The sequence below is a fragment of the Pogoniulus pusillus genome, chromosome 33, assembly GCF_015220805.1.
Source record: "Pogoniulus pusillus isolate bPogPus1 chromosome 33, bPogPus1.pri, whole genome shotgun sequence".
Classification (NCBI taxonomy): Eukaryota; Metazoa; Chordata; class Aves; order Piciformes; family Lybiidae; genus Pogoniulus; species Pogoniulus pusillus.
Genome location: NC_087296.1, coordinates 7642631 through 7664568, shown reverse-complemented (window position 1 = coordinate 7664568; position 21938 = coordinate 7642631). Strand labels below are relative to the sequence as shown.

At 39.3% G+C, this 21938-nt stretch overlaps 1 protein-coding gene across 2 annotated transcripts; it reads left to right on the top strand.

Annotated features, from left to right (window-relative positions):
• Nucleotides 1-618: 618 nt before the first annotated feature.
• GOPC (golgi associated PDZ and coiled-coil motif containing) lies at nucleotides 619-21634 on the top strand. 2 transcript variants are annotated; one of them, XM_064170145.1, is made up of 9 exons: nucleotides 619-964; nucleotides 10333-10497; nucleotides 12356-12379; nucleotides 13734-13909; nucleotides 14158-14323; nucleotides 15660-15755; nucleotides 16507-16671; nucleotides 17317-17497; nucleotides 18007-21634. In XM_064170145.1, exons 1-9 carry the CDS (start codon nucleotides 671-673, stop codon nucleotides 18123-18125), a joined length of 1386 nt encoding a protein of 461 aa, XP_064026215.1. In that variant the 5' UTR covers nucleotides 619-670; the 3' UTR covers nucleotides 18126-21634. The 2 variants fall into 2 exon arrangements, with proteins under 2 accessions (XP_064026215.1, XP_064026216.1); XM_064170146.1 differs by lacking the exon at nucleotides 12356-12379.
• The last annotated feature ends 304 nt before the right edge of the window (nucleotides 21635-21938 follow it).

Here is a 21938-nt window from a genome sequence, read left to right as displayed (position 1 = left end):
ATGTGAGCTGGCAGAGCAGGGACACGCGGGTTAAACACCTCCTCCCTGTCTGCAGAGGCCACTCGCCGGTGAGGGCACTGCCTCGACACATGGAAGCCGCCACGGTGGCGGTGGCACGGTGACACGGTGACACACTGACACCGGTGACGCGCCGCCGAACGCCCCAGGCCGCCCTACGCGCCCGTCACGGCCGGGCCCGGCCCGCTCCGCTCCACAGCGCCCCCTGGCGGCACAGGCCGTGTAAGAGCGTAGGCTGTGACGCGCAGCGTTGATCGAGGGTTTGGCGCTCGGCTCTCGCTGCCTGCCACAACTCCACACGGCGGCAGGCAGTACGAGCCGCGCGCTGCTGGCCGCCGGGTGCCCCTGCAACGCTCCTGAAGCCTACTGTCAGCGCCGTCACGCATGCGCGCCGGGCGCATTCCGTTCGCTTCCCTGCGTGGCTGCCCCGGTGGAGCCGGGTCCGGCCCGCCGCAGCTGCTGCTGCCGCCGCTGTTGCCGCTGCCGCCTTATCCCGCAGGGCGGGAGGGGGTGTGCGCGGGAGGCGAGCCACGGGGGTGTGGCTGAGGCGGGGGGCGCGGACTCTGATCCTGCCCTGCCCGGGGGATCGTGCCGTGCGAGGGGAGGGGGCGGCAGCGGCAACAGCAGCATCACCATCACCATCAGCATCAGCATGTCGGCGGCGGGCGGTGGTTCCTGCGGGCCGGGTGCTGCGGCCTGCGGCGGAGGCGCGGCCGGTTCGGCTTCAGCGGCAGGCGGTGGGGTGTCCATGTTCCGCTGGCTGGAGGTGCTGGAGAAGGAGTTCGACAAGGCCTTCGTGGACGTGGACCTTCTGCTGGGGGAGATCGACCCCGACCAGGCCGACATTACCTACGAGGGGCGGCAGAAGATGACCAGCCTCAGCTCCTGCTTTGCCCAGCTCTGCCACAAGGCGCAGACCGTGTCCCAGATCAACCACAAGCTGGAGGTGAGGGGGAAGCTGAGGAGGCCCCCGGAGTATCTGGTCGGAGGTGTGACAGTGGGCTTCTGTACTCGGCGCCGTGCTCGTCTTGTGGCGCATCCCACGGCCACGCCGCTGCCGGTGGCGGCAGCGAGACCCCTCCTGTAGCTTGGGGCTGATGGGCGCCGTGCTGGAACCTCTGTCCAGCCCCGCGGGATGCGGACCTGGCCGTGCCGGTCCTCCGGTTTTGGTTATTACAGTGAAGCGGTGCGTGCCAAAAAAAAGTTCTCTTTGATGTTGAAAGCAGTAGTGTTGAGCAACAGATGCCGCTGACGGGTCTGCTGTTTGTATTAAGTCTCTAGTGAATTTGGAAAGCTTTTTAAGAATGGGACAGAGGTGCTTAAAGTTTATAATCTGTGATCAAAATGAGGGCTTTGTGCCTGTTTACAGGTTGATCAGACAGAAAAATGAATTGAGGGTGGACTCTGGCAGGCCCTTCCTTTCTCTGAGGTAGATCCAACAGCGCTATGCCAAACTCAGTGTCCGAAAATTAATAGCAGAGATCTCACATTCTTTGAGGAGAATAATCCCTCTCCTTACCGTTGGAAAGGTTTCTGCGTGTCTAGTCCAGAATTTCAGTCAGGGTGGGAAGAAAGAAGCATCAGCTGGAGCCAAACTGTCTGGTGCTGACGCTGCTCAAAAGGCAGGGCTGCAGATCCTGTGACTTGTGCAAGAACTGGAGTACTCTGGAAGGAGATTTTGGGGAACTTTGCTGTCATTTTGTAGCTGTCCAACCTGAGTCATGTTTAGTTTAGTAGGTGATGTAATTTGGCTTGTTACCAGGTGTGAATGTTAACTGTTCTCCTGTCCTTCTCTTATATATTAGAAAACTGTTGATGTTTCTCCTTTCAGCTTTTCCCTGGGCTAAAAACTCTTCAGTATCTCTTGTAAACTGTTCTTTTTAGTGTTGTGTTGGTTGGTCTACTTTTAAATATAGGAGAGTAAGGGAAAAAGATTCTTCAAACCCGTGAAGCTAACATGCTCTGTAGGAGCTCGAATAGACAAGTGAACCACAGAACTCAGTTCTCTCAGCCCTTCGTGTTATACTTATGATGATAAAGAAATGTAAGAGCCTTCAAACAGTAACGTGCTCTTCTGAAGGTGTGCCTTGCAGTGGGAAGTAAAATAGGTAAATTTGCTTTGGTTTTAAATCGGGTTTCTTCCTGGTATGAAGACATTGTTATGCAAAATAATCCAGAGTGTTTTAACAGGAACGAAGTATTTCAGAGTAGATGAAAGGCCTCATTAAACTGGGAGCTTTTCTCATTGCAGTCTTTATATCATCAGAATAGTTGCTGTAGTGATCTTTATGGTATTCTACTGCTATGCTGTCATACATTTTAGTATTGGGTATATATATGCACACATACACACTATCAGGCTACACTGTAGGCTTAATTGTATAGGTGTAGTAAAATAACGTTTATGATTTTACAGAAGACAATCCATGTTTATTGCATATTACACAGAGACGGTGGGTATTCTGTACAGACTTGTAAAACAGATGAGTTTTCAGGTTATTTTAAGAGAATGAGTTGATGCTTGGTGAATAATTCTTTGAAAAGCTGTTTCAAGCTCAAATATTTTGAAAGGAAATGATGATCCTCCAATCCCAAAAGGTATTTGGGTAGCTAACTAAAATTACTAGGGGCACCTACGTAATGGAAGATCAGTCTCGCAGGCTTGAGTGTGGTGAAGAGCCAAGAAGGTCTTGATAAGGAGAATTCAGAGTGAGTGCTTTGGAAGTGTAAAATCTTTTGTGTAATACTTTTATTATTGATATTAGGCCTCATACCTTTTATCTTTCAAGTAGACCTTTAGAAGGTTATAGTATTGTCTTGAGAGTGGTGCATTTTAGGACTTCATGATTATTAGAATCATAAACTGTGAATGAAAACTGCTATGTAAGAGCTCCAAAAGGTGGAACTGCTCTGTTGAGAATGTGTCTTGTCTTTTTATGTGCACAGATATCTAATCAAAAGCCTCAGTGTCCAAAAGGAAGGGTGCAATTATATATATTGAAAGAAATGACAAACACTCATACTGGAGATCAAGATGTAATCAGTGGATTAACTTTCTTATAATGGAAGTTAGCATATTTCATATCAGAAAATTGCATTCATTTCTTAATAGCTCCCAACTGTAACTCTGTAATGATTGTATGTTTAATACAGAGCTGTCATTACCTCCGTACGAGTGTCATTAGTCATAGTTTGCTTAGGTATAAAGACTTAGTCAAGCCAGTAAGTTAAATCCGTCTTCAGAAATATGTCTTTATGCACTGACTGAATGTGTCTGTGTCTGTTGAAAGCTAAGACTTTACTCCTGCAGCTGCATTTGCCTGCGGTTGTCTTACTGAATGAGGAGTATTCTTTCCTAAAGGAAAATAAAATTTATAATAATTAAAAAAGAATATAATTGAACCCACAAACAACAGTATTTCCTCGACAGGACTAAAGAAATGCACTTCAGGCTCTGATTTGCCAGTTTTATCAGCTTAATATTAGTTCTTTGAGTAATACAAACACTTTTAACAGGCACAGTTGGTTGGTTTAGTGGTTGGAAGACTGTTCTGTAGGACTTTGGTGGAAAAGGTGTTTTGGCATCATTGGTGTGTACCTACGCCTAGAGGGGTGAGTCTAGATAAAATATTGTAGGAAGGATGTTTCTGAATAGCGAAGGAAGTGTTCAGGATGACGGACATTTACAAAGAGCAAGTTCTGTTGCCATTTCAGGGGTATGTTATTTCTAGGAGGAACCAGAAGGTGTGCAAATGCACAGGGTGTGTGTGCAGATACAGGTACTTGTGCTTTAGGGTGCTGTAGGGTTATAAACGTACTACTGTGCTTAACAGCATTTGCAGCCCTAAATTGAACTAATTAAACTGAACAAAGAAGAGGAGGATTTGTTTTTATGTTTGTCCTCATGGTCACAGTAGGACAGGGTTAAATTAAAGCGCCTTATCAAATAGGAGAACTGTCAGGTGATAGAAGCCATCATCTTTTCTAAACTCAGCTTCACAAATACAGAAGTGTATCCTGATGGATGATTTTAAAGGCCTCAGCCTCTAGAACAAAAGATGATGGCTGTTTTTAAGGAGTTTTTTTGTGATTCTCTTTCTTAGAAAACATAAATCAGCAGGTAGAGACTGCCAGTCACTGTGAAATTTCAGTAGATTTTTAATTAAGAGAAAGTTTATAGACTCTCTTCTCCCCATTTGACTCTCATTTGAGGCAAAAAACCCAATGACATTGTCTACATTTTAAAAATGGAACTTTCTGTATGGTGCAGTTTTGTAGAGGTAATAAAAGTAGGTCCACGTGCCAGTGAAAGCTGAGCTTGACTTTGAATCTAGCACTTTGACTGCCAATCTGATTTTGTAATTTTAAATGAACAAGCTGGGAAGGAATGCCTGGTAGAGCACACCCTGTGTCTTGGCAGTTGTATTAAGCCCATGTATATGCTATATTGTTCAGGAAAAGCTTTAAGTGCATATCTAGTTAATTACCTATGCGGTTGCAGTTCTTTGAGTTGGGAATCAGTTAGCAGGTTTGGAGGAGCATGTTCCTTTTAAGTGGAATTTTTCTGTATGTAAGTTGTCATTTTATCAGCTAAAATATTTAGTATTACAGAAGTAATCTGAGAATCCCTTTAAAAAAAAACCAAGCCAAACCCAAACCAAATAAACTCCAATCCCAACCAAAACCCCAACAAAACCCAAAACTATTGAAGACTAGGTTATTTCTTTACCCTAGGATAGATATACCTGTAAAATTGGAACACAGTTGCAGTAACTTAAAAAAAAAAAAAAGTAAAAAGTTTTATTTACTTTTAAAAATGTAGTTAAAAAATCAGTATTTACTGAGAGATTTTATTAATTACAGTTTTAACTCTGAATATTTTTTCTTATCTGGAATGGAAATCTGCTGCTACTAGATAGAATGTGGTCTTTTTGAAATTCAGTTAAAATAGCTAATTTTGTATCCTGAAATCTGAGCAGTTTTTGTCTCTTTAGGAATTGGAAGTACAGTTTTCTTTAATTTTTTCCACTTGGCTTATATACTATATTGACATTAATTTGACACATGTAGCTTCTCTCACAATAATTATGCCCTTTTTAGAGGGATCATCTATACTTAATTTGTATTTTCCTCCTGAAGTTTTGGAATTCTGTATGAATTATGATTCCTGAGTGTATAGTTTACTCAGAAATTTCCATTTTGTACATTGCTGTCACACTGCAGTTTAGCAGGGAGCACAGTGAGATTTGGAGGGCTCTGGTGTCTTGCCTGGTTTCTCATTCAGACTAGTCCATTAAGCTTAGTAGGGCTGTGGGAGAAATTGCAGCAGATGCTGCTGAATGGGCAGAAAGAGTGAGATAGTCAAAACTGGGGAAGGGTAGAGTGTTCTTGTCTTTTGGGAACTGCAGTCCAAGTGGGAAGGCAACACTGGTGAGACTGGCAATAGTCCTCTCTTCCAGCAGTTAGAGAAACATGATTCTGAAGAGTTACTTCTGGCAGCTGATGCTAAAGTTAGGGGAACCTATGAAAACTTAGCAGTATGTGAGCTATCTGGTTCCTGACCCTGCACAACAGCCTCCTTTATTGTTGAACCAATGCCAATTGCATGCCTGTTGTCTGGGAATATGTTTAGGCCTTGGGCTGTAGGAACTGCAGCTGTCATATCCTGAAGAATTGTCTGCTATCCTGCAGTTGTGTAGTGTTTTGGGAACACTTAGGAATAATGATTTCATTGTTTGTAAAGCATAGCTAGGTGCTTTTTAACTTACTTTTGTCTTTAAGCCATGTGTCTGTCTTTAAAACAATGCTCCCAAAATGTAATGTTAGGCAAATATGCTGGTGTCATATCTTGATATTTTTATTGCTTTTTTGTTCATATACTGGGGCAAAATCCACAGAGTAATTGCACCATTGTAATGTGCGCTATGGTGTTTGATCATCCTTCAGCCTTTAAATCAGAAGGTTGATCATCCCAGTGAGAAGTGAGTGTTTAACTACAAAAACATGCTAGTAAACTTTCAGGAATCTAGCATAAATTACCTGAAGATATGCTGCTGAAGTAGTAAAACTACCTCATATACTTTGTCTATGAATTTTGGTTTGATCCTATGGCAAGGTTCTTAGGGACTCATCTTGTAAAATTAGCTATTAAAACTTTCTCTACTGGAGTTGTTTTATTGGTAACAGAATCACTGGAGCTTGTGAACTCACCTTTCTACTGATTTGTAAGGAATGATTTATCCTGAAGAAAATGTTGAGTGCTTTATTGAGTCACTAAGACCTTTCAGTTCAGGCACCCTCAAGTCTCTCACATAGAATCAGCCAGGTTGGAAGAGACCTCCAAGATCATCCAGTCCAACATAACACCCAGCCCTGTCCAATCAACTAGACCATGGCACTGAGTGCCTCATCCAGTCTTTTTTTGAACACCACCAGGGACGGTGCCTCCACCACCTCCCTGGGCAGCCCATTCCAATGCCAGTCACTCTCCCTCTGAAGAACTTCCTCCTAATATCCAGCCTACACCTTCCCCAGCACAACTTTAGACTCTGTCCTCTTGTTCTGTTGCTGGTTGCCTGGGAGAAGAGACCGACTCCCACCTGGCTACAACATCTCTTCACATAGTTGTAGACAGCCATGAGGTCACCCTAGGTTTCCATGTCACAGTATCCTTTGCTTTTTATCTTACCTATCTTGTGCCTAGCCACTGTGGCAAGCCCAGAGACAAGAGCAAACCACCTGGTGCTGTTTGCTCTTGTCTCTGGGTGGAGTAAACAAACTTTCCACTTTGCCTCCATGAGGGCACCAGTCCATCACTCTTTCCTACTAGTAGCTGTTTTGCTCAAAACTTGTATTTTGTGGGAAGTTTAATCATACACATTTCCCACTGTAATGTGTGTTGGAATCTTGAAGTTGGACTCATTCAAATCATCAGGGAGGGAAGATGTAAAAGGGAGAAATTAACGCATGCAGGTAAAATGATGGCACTGGACTACTTGGTTTGGGAGCCTGAGATACAAAATAGTCCCAAAATTTGAGGTTTGGTTTGTTGTTTTTTGTTTTGTTTTTCTTTTTATTGCTGGCCTGATTGTATTTGATGTTTCTTGAAGTCTTAGTTGTTGGCATCTAGAGATGATATGATGGAAAAACAATCTTTCATTTAAAGAAAGTACAATATTCAGACTTCTGTGGGTTTTAGAAGGCTTGGAATGAGAATGAATTAGGTGTACCCTGAAGGCCTGAAATTGAAGACTTTTTTTGTTTTCCTTTCAAGACTATTTACTACTTTAAGTGCATTTGAGTGTTTGGTTTATGACTTATAATCACTGGCAATACAAAGGATATTTTTATAGGTACCTAGCATTCCTTTGCTGAAAAATCTCTGTGTTTTCTAGTATGTCCATTATGCCTTTTTTTTAATAGCTAGAAATTGATATACCCCAAAGTGCATCTTTATAATGCTCAAAAAGCATTCATTACACTTTGATGTTGAGGTAATTCAGGTCCTTCTCTTGTTTTTATTTGGTGTGGTGAATAATACCACTGCCTTGTTCTAGGATGATTCAGACCTCATAACCTGTGTCTTAAATTAAGCTTAGCTCTGATTTGAGTCCCCATGTCTGGGCAATGGGTAAGTCTTAGATATTGTTTTATATCTATTAGGGCAAATAAACTGTTGTCTGTACTGAAGAAGTTATTTGAATAGCTTTGGAAGAGCAGCAGGTATTGAATTGAAACATTTTTTTCATAACACACCAGGAAAATTTAGTGATTGATGTCTGTAGACAAGAGAGGTGGGAAAAGTGAAGCACTGAAACAAATGGGCTGAGTTCCTTTAATAAAGAAGAAACTTGGTTGTTTTCTGGTTGTTTTCAGTGAGCTTTGGCTCAGACTAGACGCTTCCATTGGCACCAAGTACCAGTCACAGATATTGGTCTGAGAAAAGTATCCAAGACTTCAGTGGGTCAAAGACAGATGAGTATATCTCAGAAGTTATTAACCTTTCCAACAGGTGTCAGAATAAGGGGAAGAAAGAGCTGGATGAATTCCATCTCCTCTCATCCTGTCTGCTTGATTCTCCAGTTCTCTTTCCATTCGTGCTATAGAGTTAGAGGCAGGTTTCATAATGAAATTTTACTTCCATGAGCCACAGTCCAGTCCTGATACTAACAATGTGTTGCCTGGGGTGTAGACTCACAAATGGATTAACTAGGATATTACTTTGCAGTCTGATATTTGCTAATGCATCATATTTGCTAATTTATGCAGTTATATGTAGCCCTAAATATAAGAGAGTTCCTCTTTTGGCTGGATCAGTAAGTTACTGCTAAAGGATATTCTGAAAATAAACATGCTACATTTCTCTTCAACCTCTGCTCCCTGTTGTTCCCCCCAAAAAAGTTTCTGTTCTCTACTTTTTTTTCTTGTCTCTTTCTTATCTGTCCTGATGATGAAGCTCAGTTGTCTCCTGTGAGTGGATATTAATTCTGCCCAACTGGTTTCTTCACAAATTCTAGAAGAGTCACAGGTGACCTTCAAAATATATGACATCTCTCCTTTGACAGTCTTTTGGGAGAGTACATCCCAAAAGCTGCCAATTAAAGAATGTTTACAGTTTGTTGTGGAACATTATTTTATCCTTGTTGAGCTTATGCAAATTGAAACATCATAATGATATGTTCTGGCCCTGTCTTTTTCTGTAGAACCCCTGTCTCATGTAGTGACTGGTGCTCTCAGAAGGAATGGCCTCCCTGAAAGTTGTTGTTTGGTCCATCTTGTCATTTTCTCTGTTGTCTCTGCCCCCTTTCTCACCGAGCACCTTCCAAAATTGTTTGTAGAGCTGCTGATTTTCCAGTGGCCTTTCCATATGATCCCTTTATAATGAAGTGAGGGAATGTGGATAAAAAGTAGTGCTCAGAAGAATAACATAAAGGAGAATTAAGTGAGCTTGCCAAGCTGAGAAGGGCAGAACTTAGGTAAAATAATGTCAGCCTTCATAGAGGTAGATCAGAAGATGTGAAACCAGCTTATTGTGTTTGCTTTGTGGTGTGACTGGTGTATCTGCATTTGCTCTTGGGGATAGATTTATGACTTCTCATAATGTGTAAACAGATTACTTTCATGATGTGCACTCATACCATTTCTCATTTTGTTCTCTTTATTAAAGCAGCAGGATATGAATTGAAACCCTAGGACATATGCAGAGCACTATTTATTTATTTTATTATGAGCTTGACAGTCTCTTTGTGATCATTTTGGAGCATCACTGGCCCTCGTTCTTGCTGCTTTGTAATTTGCACGGGGAAATAACTCCTCTGCCCTGTAACTCTGCTCTTCTGTTCTTTATAGATCCTTAAATGGGTGAGGCTGGACTATATTAAACTGGTGTAATATATCTTTTCTGTCACTTTCTGCTTCTTCAGACATTCTGAATTGGAGTGGATGAGCGTTTGTATGTATGTATAGAAAAAAAGCAGTAGAAGTCAGCATGTTAATCTCTGTTTGAAAGGGAAGTACTAGTATGAGTATTGTCAATCTAAATAATAATAAAGTAGAGATAATGTTGTTACACACTATGTGAAATTGTCACTAGATCAAACTTTGCCTTTGTTATATTAAGGTCTTGGTTTTCTGGTCTGTATTTGGTCATCACCTCTTAATGCTGGTGATGTTTTCTTTTGATGCTTTAGTTCAGGTGTGCATTGGCTTCTGTTCGATGGCAGAGAGACTTCAGCAGGGGCTGGGCACTGGGGAGAGCAATGCAGTTTTGTAAGCAACCTGTTTCTCTAAAATTTTGTGGCTTTGTAGCATTTTAAATAGCATCTTGCTGTAGGTGGAAATCCCTGGGTTAGAGTTGTGTGAGGGTTTAGGAATAATTCAGGTTTTTTGTCATCCTGACAGTTGGAAGTGCATACAGCCCCATCCCTCAACAAAAGTAAATGCTAACTTATTATGTTGAGGCTCCATGTGAGAAAACAGGGAGAGGTCATTCTACTGTTCTTAGGAGTTTGACATCTACTGACCAGGGCATCATCCATGCTCATGTTGCAGCAGCAGGCTGGAGTTTGGCTTGATTCATCCCATCAAATTTCACTAAAAAAGCTTAATGAGGATGTCTAAATGATGTGTCTAAAGTTAGAGCTAGTATGTTTCTCTTCACTGAGAGTCAAATCCTTCCTGCTCTTTTTTTGTTTGCATTAATCTTTCTTGTCGACATCACACTGTGTATAGCGTATATGTACCAGCAGATAGCAGAGTTCTGATAAGCCCATGTAATCATTGCTCTAACTGCTATGATGGATTATATCTTCACAGGCACAGTTAGTTGATCTGAAATCTGAACTGACAGAGACCCAGGCAGAGAAAGCAGTGTTGGAAAAGGAAGTGCATGATCAGCTTTTGCAACTCCATGCTGTTCAACTCCAGCTACATGCCAAAACTGGTCAGAGTGTTGATTCTGGAGCCATTAAGGCAAAGCTGGTAAGTCTGGTGTCTTGAATGGAGGATTATATTCTACCTTTCTTTCACCTGGCTCAAGTTCTTCCTTGGAAAGTGCAAATAAGCTGGTTGCAAGTTTCCGCAACGTTAGAGAGTTAGCTTTTTGTTCTTATAAATACTATTTATGGTTGGTTGTTAACAACCATTAAAAATAATGTGAATAATGAATAAGAATTAAATAAATTGTTTTTACATAAACAGTTTTTTAGTGGTTTCTTTAAGAAAATATTTTGATTTATAAAGCTCTTCTGGAGAACAAAGCTGCAAGAGAGCATAGCTCCTAATATACAAATACAACCAGATCTTCACATATTTCACTTCAGGCTTGTTTAAGATAAGTCTGTTGTTTTAACTGTAGTTGCACTCAGATAAACATAAAATTGTTTTGCTATAAGAAGAGAGGGTAAATGGCTTCGCAGTCCTCTCTCAGTTGTCATTCTTTCTCTTTAAAATGCTGAAGCAGCATCTACAGCTCTATCGATTGCTACATGCAGCAGACTGTCATAAAATACCACAATAAGCCACTGACAGTTTGTACAATGTATTTTTGAGAAACTTAGATCAGTTACTGAGGCTTAACTTTTGACTGACATGGAGAGTAATACTTTAAACCTTTGATGCTTATCTTTTTATAGACAATTTATAAGGATACAGTAAATCTCCATGTTACTGACAGCAGTCTTTTTCCACAGGGGGCTATAAATACATTTTACTTGCACTGTTTCAGATTTTGTCTGTGTAGAAATTGAATTTTATTTACAGCCTAGACTGATAGTCTCTCCTTAATTCCATTGAGTTCCTCCTTTTGTTTATTAACATCAAGGCTAATCTTTTTAGTTTGCTTTACTTTGCCTTGAGGGATTTCATATTTTTAACAGAGAGAAGTTCATCTTTGAACTGTTCTAGATACAGAAAGCTACAGAGGTCTAGGAATCCTGAACAAGCAAAATTGATGCTGCTTAAATGACAATAAATTGGGAAGTCTGGGTTTAGGTAAACAAAAACTGTCATGCTGACCTGGCAGTCAGACAGCAAAGAAGAGAGCAAAAAAGGACTGTGTCAACAGAATATGTGGTGGGGAAATTAAGTTAGCTTCCAGCTTGCAACCATTCTTTGAGTCTGAGCATAAATGTATACTCTACAAACTGTACAATAATGGTGACCTAACGTGTCTTTAAGTGTTTCAGATCTATAAACAGTTGATAACATCTTAGAGTTTAGGCTGAATTCCTTCTCAGGTGTGGGGTTTATGCTTAGTCTGAGCACAGTATGTCTTTCTTTGTCAGAGTATGAAGCTGTTAAGTGCAAGGTGTAAGCATATGAAGCCTGGATGATTTATTTTTCTCTTGTTTTGCAGTTGTTACTTTTCTTTGCTAGTTCTTCCTGTCCTTTATGTCCCTCCTGAAATACTTTGCTATTCTTTCTGAAAGAAATCTTCTATCAGTATAACAGTGTTAGATTTCAGAAGTGTATTTTCTATGTATTTCTGTATATTTCTAAAGTGTATTTTTTATAATTCTTTCAAAACTGCTCTCATGTATTTTATGTTATCTTACTGTCTTTATACACATCCTTAGTATTTTAGGAGAAAGTATTGTTTAAAATACTACAATACCATTAATATTTTAAAATAAAGTTTACAGTAACTTTCACTGCAAAATACCAGAGTTAGTTCTAAGTACAGTTAATAGCAACGTGCTTGTTCTTTATGCCTTCTAATAAAATAAACAACCTGCTGGTAAAGTTCTTTTGGAGTAAGTAATTGACTTTTTTTTTTCATTTTCTTGAAGTTCCTATTGCCTCTTTCTCTAACTGTGGAACTCTTTTCTTCTGTCTTAAGTCTGTCCTTTCTGTGGATGAAATGGTAAGTATGCCTATTACCTCTTTAATGCTTAAGCAGTGCTTTTGTTTTGTGCAACAACCTCCATATGTTAGCCTCAGAAAGTGACAAAACAAACCTGACAAAATGCAAGTAAAAAAATTATTTGTGTTTTTCTTTCTCTTTTCTAGTTTTGGTGCTCTCTTTTCCAAGTCTTTATGTGTTTTATTTATTATTACAGCTAAATTTGGGGTTGTATCTGGCAAGTTGATGTTCTGAAAGATTGTTCAGCATCTTAGAGTTAAGATGTAATTTTCGAAGCCTAAACACTGTACACATCAATCAATGTAGTATGAAATATTCTGTGTGTTGTAATTAAAAACAGTATAATCCTGCCAACTTCTCCTTGTTTTCCCTTTTCTCAGCTCTTTTTATGGGCATAATTTAATATGATGTACTGGCCTTAGGAATATAAACACAGTAATACAAAGATAAAAGGAAAAAGTGGAGCAAAGTTAACTTTTGGTCTCTAATGGTGATAGACTTGGAAAGTTTCTAAAGACCATTTCCAATTTTATTGTTATATACCTTGTTACCATTACTCAATATTTGTCTTTTGAAAAGCTACAGGATCACTGTTAACCATCAGCTTTGATCTTTGACACTGCTGATGCATTTTTGTTTGGTTTAAGGGTTGTGCTTTATATTACACTTTCTTCTGTTTTGTAGAAGCTGTGAACACTAGAAAGCATGAAACTCTTCTGTAACTTCCTCAGTTTTTCAAATGTTCTTGAGGCTTTTGTCACTTCTCTTGACAGTCCTAACAGGACATTCCATGTTTGCTTGTGTGAATATAATTGTCATATTTGAGGACATACAGGCATGTAGAAAATTTCCTTGACATCACATTACAAATCATCATAAAATAGTTAAAGAGTATTGCCAAATTGAAATACTTTGTGGGTTTTGTAGTTGCTTTTTTAATTTAAAGTAGTATACTCACTTTGTATGAAGCTTCTGCTAGAACCCAGGAACAAGTGAGGGCGATACTCATGCTGCTTAGATTTTGCTACCTTTGTGTGATAGGCAGAAGCACTGTTGCTAATTTTCATCCATAGACTTTGAACTGGTATATGCATTTTGTGCTAAGCAGTTGTAAGCTAGATAAAAATCATGTTAGGAGCACAAAGTTGAATGCAGAGCTTCCTCTCCCCAGAAGGGAGTATGCAAACCAGTAGCTGCACTGCCAGAATCCCTGCTTTCATTTTTTTATCTTGCATGCATGTCTTTTACACAGGAGAGTAATTTCAGATTATGTATGCAGAAACATTAATTTCTTGTTCATTATCAACTTTGATAAAGCTTTTCAACTTTCTCCCCCCCCTTTTTATATGTAAAGGAGAGAGAACTTGAAGCTAACAAGAAAGAAAAAGTGAAAGAAGCTCAGCTGGAAGCCGAGGTGAAGTTGCTGAGGAAGGAAAATGAAGCACTTCGTAGACACATAGCTGTGCTTCAGGCCGAGGTTTATGGAGCAAGACTGGCAGCCAAGTATTTAGATAAGGAGCTAGCTGGAAGGTATGTAAAGTCAATCCATGTCCCCTAGCATGAGATGTTTTTGTTGTTGTTTGCTTTGCATCCCCAGGGAGAGATGTAAAGTTAAGACTAAGCAGGAAAAGTCTCACATGTGCAGTTAAAAGAACAAAAGGAAGAACAGAAAATTACAGTCCTTGCGCTGGTTGCAGTGTGGCTGCATGCTGTAGCCAGAGGAAGTGTATGATTTTTCAGTTGTAGCACATTGTTTCATTCTGTTTGTCATTGTGTAGGGTTCAGCAGATTCAGTTACTGGGCCGAGATATGAAAGGACCTGCTCATGACAAGCTCTGGAATCAGCTTGAAGCCGAAATCCACCTTCACCGTCACAAAACGGTTATTAGAGCTTGTCGAGGTCGAAATGATCTAAAGCGACCAATGCAAGCACCACCAGGACATGTAAGCTGAAAAATGGAAAACAGATCTGAGTAATTCCTTCATTTTTGTGATTGTTTTCACTTAAGTATGTTACTTTGAAACATGTGATTCTTTTATATGCTGAAGGACAGTTCTGTGCAGAGTATACTGCACACGCCCATAAATGACCATGAAAGATGATAGAATTCTTTTGACTAACCTGGGAACACTTAGTCCTTTTGAAAGCTGAACCTCTGCTATGCACTTGTATAAATATGAATTTAACAGCATAATTTTGTTACCTAGGTTTCCAAATGTAGAGTTAACATTTACAAACCCCAAGAAGAATAACATTTATAGGATTAGATTGAACTGAACTTAAATTTCAAAACCATGTTTAAAGGCCAGATAAACTGACACTGCAAAATGATTACTGAGACCTTTTTTTTCCTCTCCAAAAGGTACTTCTAAAAGTAAACCTTTAAAAGGCATTTAACTGTGAATAACCTTGTTAGGATTCACCCAAGCTGGCACACAACATGTTAATCACTCCAGTGTTCAGTGCATAAAACCAAACGCTTTCAGGGAGGTGCTTTGCTTTGATAAGTTCTAAATACCGTAGTTGGTCAGATGGATTTTACTGCTTACACAGCTAATTGCATATAAAATATTGGTGGACAAATATGTGTACCTGTGATTTTTAAAAGAATGCATAATGACAACATTGGCTTAACAAAAGCAGAACAAATACCTTGATCTAATTAGATTTTTTTTCCCCAGTTTTGAGTGGAATGGCTTTTGGTGCGGTTTGTTTTTATTATAGTAAAAATAAACTTGAGCAAGCTGTGTCTTCCTTGGGCCTGCATTACTTCATCTTCTGTAATTTGATTAGTTTTAAATTGCAGTTTACATCATGTAACTTTTCAGTAATGATCAGTGTTGCTTCATGCAATCCTTCAGTATTTTTAATATGTGGCAGATTTCCTTCTTTTGAAGTTGAGTTCTGTGTTGTGCATCAGCTGCCCAGGGAGGTGGTGCAGTTGTCATCCCTGGAGGTGTTCAAGAAAGCCTGGATAAGGCACTTAGTGTCATGGTCTAGTTGATTGGAGAGGGCTGGGTGATAGGTCAGACTGGATGATCTTGGAGGTTTCTTCCAACCTGTCTGATTCTATGAGATTTCATTCACATCAAGAGTGCCGAGTAAGGAAACTTTACAGACAGGGCATGACATCAGAAAAGGGACCGTGTAAGTTTGTCCTTCTTGGAGCTAGTCTAAAAGTCTGTTACTAATATACTTCTTGCATGTAATTTAAATAGCCAAAATGCAGAAGTGCATCACTTTTTGGTTCACATATTTACATTTCTGCTGTATTTGTAGGACCCTGATGCCTTAAAGAAGAGTCAAGGTGTTGGTCCAATTAGAAAAGTTTTACTAGTTAAAGAAGACCATGAAGGACTAGGAATTTCAATCACAGTAAGTACTTGTGTTTACTTTCCATCACACAGAAGAAGCAATTTAATTTTGTACTTCTGTAAAATGTGGTTCAGTGAAATTATTGTTAAAGCACACCAAAAAAATTACAGAGTTCCAGAGCTGTGATCATAGAACTTGAAGACTCAATTAATAGCTAACTGCTGCTTTATGTAGAGCTGATGATTTCGACTTATGTTTAGGGTATGGACACCATAGCAGATTAACAAGCAGTGAATTTCAGGTGTGGTAAGTCAGCAGAGGAGTTGAAACAATCTGAGAATTGACTTCCAAAACTTGGCTGTTGAGACTGTAACTCAAATCTCACAGCTTACAAAAGCTGTATGAATTCTTTAGAATGTTTGAAAATTCTGGCTACTACACTTCTACTCTAAATGTAGCTTCTGTTTCTTGCAGCCCAATAACATTTTTTAATGAGGTTTTGTTGTTGTGTCATCAGCTTTTATTATTATTCATAATTGTCTCCTTTGACTCTTTGAGTATATATTTCAAATTTGTCCTTTTCTGTGAGGAAGCATTAAGGGGAGCCTCTCATGTTCTTCTTAAGCATTCTTTATGTATGAAGTATGCTTTCTAATTTTTTATGCTTAAAGTAGAAATAAGCACTTGAAGAGCAACCACCAGACTGGTGATGTCATGCTAACGAAGCATCAGTTAATTAAAATCTACCTTTCTAAAATTATTATTAAAATACTAAAAATCAACCTTTTAATTATGTTTTTCTTATTAATAGGGTGGGAAGGAGCATGGTGTGCCAATACTGATCTCTGAAATCCATCCTGGACAACCTGCCGATCGATGTGGAGGACTGCACGTTGGTGATGCTATTCTGGCAGTAAATGGAGTTAATCTAAGAGATGCCAAACATAAAGAAGCTGTAACTATTCTTTCCCAGCAGGTCAGTTGGGACTTACTATCAACAGGCAATTTAGGTGCTTTCCGTGTTTTGCCTAGTGAATTATCTTGACTTTTCATGTTTTCTGTTAAGCACAGTCTTTTGCTAAACTGTAATGATTCCTGAAGCTGTATCACCTTACACTTAATCCTCTTATGTCTTGCAATTACAGAAGAAAAATACTGGGCCAGTACTGGTTCAATTAAATTCATTGGCTTATGATCCTTGACTAAGACTGATAAGAGATCAGCCTGTTATGTTGCCTCACAGAAATAATTATTCAGTGACATATGTTTTATTAATTTGTGACTGCACAGCTGGAGTCAAACAGTGTTTCTCATATCCTTTGTGGTCTAGACTCTTCCTCTTGTTTTCCCTTTTTCAGACAGTTAACAACTGCAATTGATTAGAAAACCTACTCATTAGAAGTTTGAAATGTATGGGTGCAAAGCTAAAGAACTCAGGTAGCTTTGCTAAATCTTAGCTATAGAGCTGCACTTCTTTAATTAGTGAAAACTGAACTCAGCTACATTTCCAATGTGTCTACATCAGTAAAATGTGTATGGTTTTGTGACCCAACTCATCTTGATTATCCTGTTGCATAGCTGTGCAGTTGTAAGTAAATTTGTGACTTTTGTTGCATTTTAGAGAGGAGAGATTGAATTTGAAGTAGTGTACGTTGCTCCAGAAGTTGATTCGGATGATGAAAATGTAGAGTATGAGGATGAGAGCGGTCACCGTTATCGGTTGTATCTCGATGAATTGGAAGAAGGTGCAAATTCAGGTTCTAATAGGAAAGATGCAAATGTGGATGTCAAACCCTCACAAGGTAAGCGTAAAAAATGTGTTACATGCATTTTAATTCTGAAGCATCGATATGCAAACCAGTTTCTGGAAAATGATGGGTTTATATTCATTGTAGAATTCATCTAGTGTTAATTCAATTAACCTACTAGTAGGCTGTCGGCTCTTTTGGTTGGTCCCTCACTTACTGGCCTGGTTTACTTAGATTCAACTAAATTAACTGAATTAATTGGTGTGGATTTTTTTGTGATGGCCTTTTCCCAAAGGTTGATATTCAAATTCTTACCTTTTCCTGACTCTGGTCTACAAGTGGTTAGTTCCCTTTAACACTTCATGTTTTAGCTTCTTCAGATACATTTGTTAGATCAGAGAGGTTTAGAAACAGCTTTCCTGCCATACAGTGGTCCACTAGAAACCCATTAGCTTTTATTTTAGTAGTCATTTCAGCACGCCTTCCAGTTTCCAGCGTAAGACTCCCACATCTGTCCTTCCCAAGACTGCTTCTCTTTCTTAAACTCTGTTTTTAACTTGCAGTGTTTGATAAGAAGGCAAGTATTGATGGACATGAAAATGGAGACCTGGGGAATTCAGTTGAAGCTCCGTTAGAAGACACCGTGCCCAAATTAGCCCGTTCTGCCGAGTCTTTATCCTAAAAACACGCAAACAAAAAAGAACCAACTGGACATATCCCATCTTTGGGAAGAATTGATAATCAATATTGACTGCTCCAAGTTGCATATACTAGTGTAGGTTGTAGAAGGATGAGTAAATGTCAAAGGGAACTATATTACTGTTGCCTGGAAAAAAGGCGGTTACCTCAGGGCTTCCTTGTGAGCAATTCTAAATGTGGAAAACTGTCTTTTGCGTGACACACAGTAGTTACCTAACACATGGCATGTGAAATGAATTTTCTTTTAATAATAAGCACCAAAACATGAGATGTCTAAAAGAGATGACCTCAGTACGTTGAACTTTTAATCTCCTTGATGTCCCCAAGGAAGTAGAATAAGATGTGGCCAGCTTCATTGTGACCCTTTGGTGTTTTAAAAGGAAAACTGTTGCTCGGTTTGATATAAACCAAGCTTTAACTCTAGAATGATGAGAAGGGGAATTGTACCATTGCATCCATGAATTTTTTACATGGGACTTTTGAACTGTAACTTATAAACGAAAGGTGGTTTTTGGTTGGTGTTGTTTAGTTTTTTTTCTCAGAAGAGTGAAAACCAGAGCAAAGGCCGCCAAACTCCAGTGAGGACAGTGGAATTCTTGCTTATTGTGATCTTTCAGCCCATGATCATATTATGATTGAGATTTTTGGCATTGTTTTAATGAATTCACTGCCAAACGTTCCATTTAAAACTTGTTCTCTAAGTATTATGGGGTTTTAAAAGCAAAATGGTTTTAAAGAATACCCACAATTACGTGGGCCCTTTGGTAATTTTTCTGCGCATCATCAACTGTTCGTTCATTCTTGAATGGATGTGGCTACTGCTAATGCAGAGTGGTTTGAGTTGGTGATCATTAGACTGACTTTATGAAATGCTGAGTGCTTTTAATGGGTACTAAACATGTTCATTTCACATTAAAATAATCTTTAAAGAAGTGAAAGCTGAGTGCACAGTACTTTACAGGAGGTGCTCAGAGTCATACGATGTCTGGCCCTATCTGTGTTACGTTATGGAAGTCTTATTAACCTATAATTGTCTTACTGTTGAAACAAAATGTTACTCCTTTTGTAAGAGCAGTGTATCTTTCAAATAGCTTTTAATTGGTGTGCATCTAAAGGCCCACAGCACGGTTGCAAATGGGAAGGTTGAGGATGGTTTCTTGGCCAGCTACTCATAATCCATTTGTAGATCTTTTGGTGAAGTGCAGCACTCTTCACATGGTAATCACATTTATTATTTCATCATGCAATGCCAGCTTTCCTGTTTGCTGCTCTGCAGGCTGTCGAACTGTAATGTGAAAAGAGATTTTGGACACTGAGAGGGGAGATAATGTGAATAAAACCCCACGTTTGCAAGAGATACTGTGCAGGGTGCACACGCAAACCTCAAAGGCCTTTAGAGTACCATCAAGTAATCTTACGTTCTAAATTGTGATGTAGAACACAGTTACTTGTTTCTCCTAGGAGCACTATATATATATGTTTATAGAAAAAGCCTAAAAATGTATATACTTTATTCAAAGATTTTGCTATTTATAAATCCCTTAACTTGGCTATTCCAGGAGCGTTGTGTGTGTGTGCGTGTGCGCATGAGCTCCACTACTCGGTGGAATGACATTTTAGCTGCTTCCTTTTTTATAATAGCCTTTGTCATGCAGCATACTGGTGAAGGTTTTTTAAATAGTCAAAGCTCTACAGTTTTCTCCAAATGAAAACTAGTCTTTAAAAATAAAGCTGTGTGAAGAAGAAACAGGTCCTCAGGCATGTTTCTTTTTCTGAAGCTTTAGGAACTTTGAGAACACATTGGCTGCGTGTTAGCAGATGAACCCACTGCTGCAACTTTGCATCCAGATCCGTGTTTTTCCCACAGTTGCTCTGAATCTGTCTGTGGCCTGCAACATTCAGTGTCCTCTGTCAGAAGGGATTAATACAGAGCCAAGCAGTGATCTTCTTGTCTTTGAAAATCACTGCTGTATGAAGTTTTGCTGCAGCTGTTGAATTGAGACTCATCCAACTAGTCTTGTAACTCCTTTAAAAAGGCATTAAATTTGCCTGTACACTTTCCCTTTGTTTGAGGGAAAGGTGACATTTTTAATTCATTCATCCTTCCTTCCACCTTGTTTTCCTCATAGTGCTCTTGATCAGTTTTAGCCTGAAGAGGAAGAAAATTTCTAGAGCTATTTCCCTGACATTCTTTGTCCACAAGTTTCTCATGATGCTGGACTCATTTCTTCTGGAAGTTGCTGGACCCTTTGTCTGCATTTACCTTGTCTATTTTAACCTATTTGTGAGATCAAGAGAAGGAACGATTGCTGAGGGAAATAACTAGGAGTAAACAGATCAGGTAGCAGTAAATTATTACCAGATATTCTTCCTTGCAGTTTTCATACTTTGTTTAGAAAGCCCTGGATGAAAGGATTTTGCTCAGGCACTACAGTCCATCTCCATGTACTCCATACTTCCTCCCAGCTGATATAACATACTGGATTATTGTAGTCATGCTAAGATGCTTAGAGATTAGTATTGAAACTGGGAAGAGTTTTGCAAGTTGAGATTTTGAGATTCTACAGACAAATTGTGTGTTCTACTCTGTCAGTAACTGGAACTCAGTCCTGCTGATTCCCAGAGGTTGAATGAATTAGGCTTGGAAAATTTTCCAGGGAAAGTCAGTATTCAGACTTTTTTATTTTTCAAGTGTAAAACGGTTTACTTGTGTGTATGTGTGGATATATATTTTTACTTAAAAAATAAAAGAGTATTCTAAAGAGAATTTTGCAATTTTTTTTGTTTTTACTTGTTTTTGAAGTAGATAATTCTTTGCCTATTTCAAATCTGCAGTGAGACAATTGTACTTTAAGGGTGAACAGTGTTTGTTGACATCTGGGACCAATGTTCATGAAAGGCATGTAAGTTAAGGAAGGTATTTTATGGCAATAAATTTAACTCTGATCAAAGGCTGTGTATAGTATTTCCTATGTAGAAGTGTATGCTTGGCAGTGAAGAGGGTTTACCTCTGTCTCAATGGATGTTAATCCACAATGGTATCAAGCACAATTGATGTGTTTGCTGTTATCTGTCCAAACATTAGTTCATCATGGATTACTCTCGTTTCTGTAGCAGGCAGAGCATTTTGCAACAAATGTATACATTCAGCTAAGATGAATAGGATATGTTTTTATTAGCCTCTAAATAAATAGTGCTCTTCTGCATTGCAGTGACATCTGCACCCTAATTCGCGCGGCTATTTCATTGCCTTCTGGTGTTACATGAAATGCAGACACCTAACTCCATGTGTGATCTGGTATGCATGTAGCCCACACCCAGCCAAGAAGCTACCACAAGGAAAACTGGAACTACTTAGCAAGAAGTTTGATGCTAACCCAGCAATGGTTAACAACAAATTAAGTTTTAAAAACAGATAGAGGATGTGTCTCAAATTTCACTGAGATGCTTTTCTGATGAATGTTTTTCAATAAAAGGGAAAGAAAAGACAAATAGTTGCATTGTCTGACTTTATAATAATGCCATAAATACTCTGAAGCCTTTGGTTAAGAAGAGCTATAAAGTCTGAGGCATGTCAAAGGATGAAGTCATTTGAGCCAAATGGTGGAAATTGATTTTTTTTGTTTGTTTTCCACATATTAGGGATAATAAAGCACATGCTGAGTTTTCCAGTGAAGTTAGAAACCACATCTTTAGATTAGAATTTTTAGTCCTGATATTAAAGCTTGTTGAGACTGTCTTTTTGAGTGGTCATCTTGCCCTAAAGCACCAAGTTCATCTGGATGAGCAGAGAGCT

Excerpts from the sequence above, each read along its gene's own strand:
- GOPC (XM_064170145.1), top strand. The coding sequence starts at position 671 with ATGTCGGCGGCGGGCGGTGGTTCCTGCGGGCCGGGTGCTGCGGCCTGC. Across the intron at positions 965-10,332 it reads AGATCAACCACAAGCTGGAG|GCACAGTTAGTTGATCTGAA; the intron begins GTGAGGGGGAAG and ends ATATCTTCACAG. Across the intron at positions 15,756-16,506 it reads GACTAGGAATTTCAATCACA|GGTGGGAAGGAGCATGGTGT; the intron begins GTAAGTACTTGT and ends TCTTATTAATAG.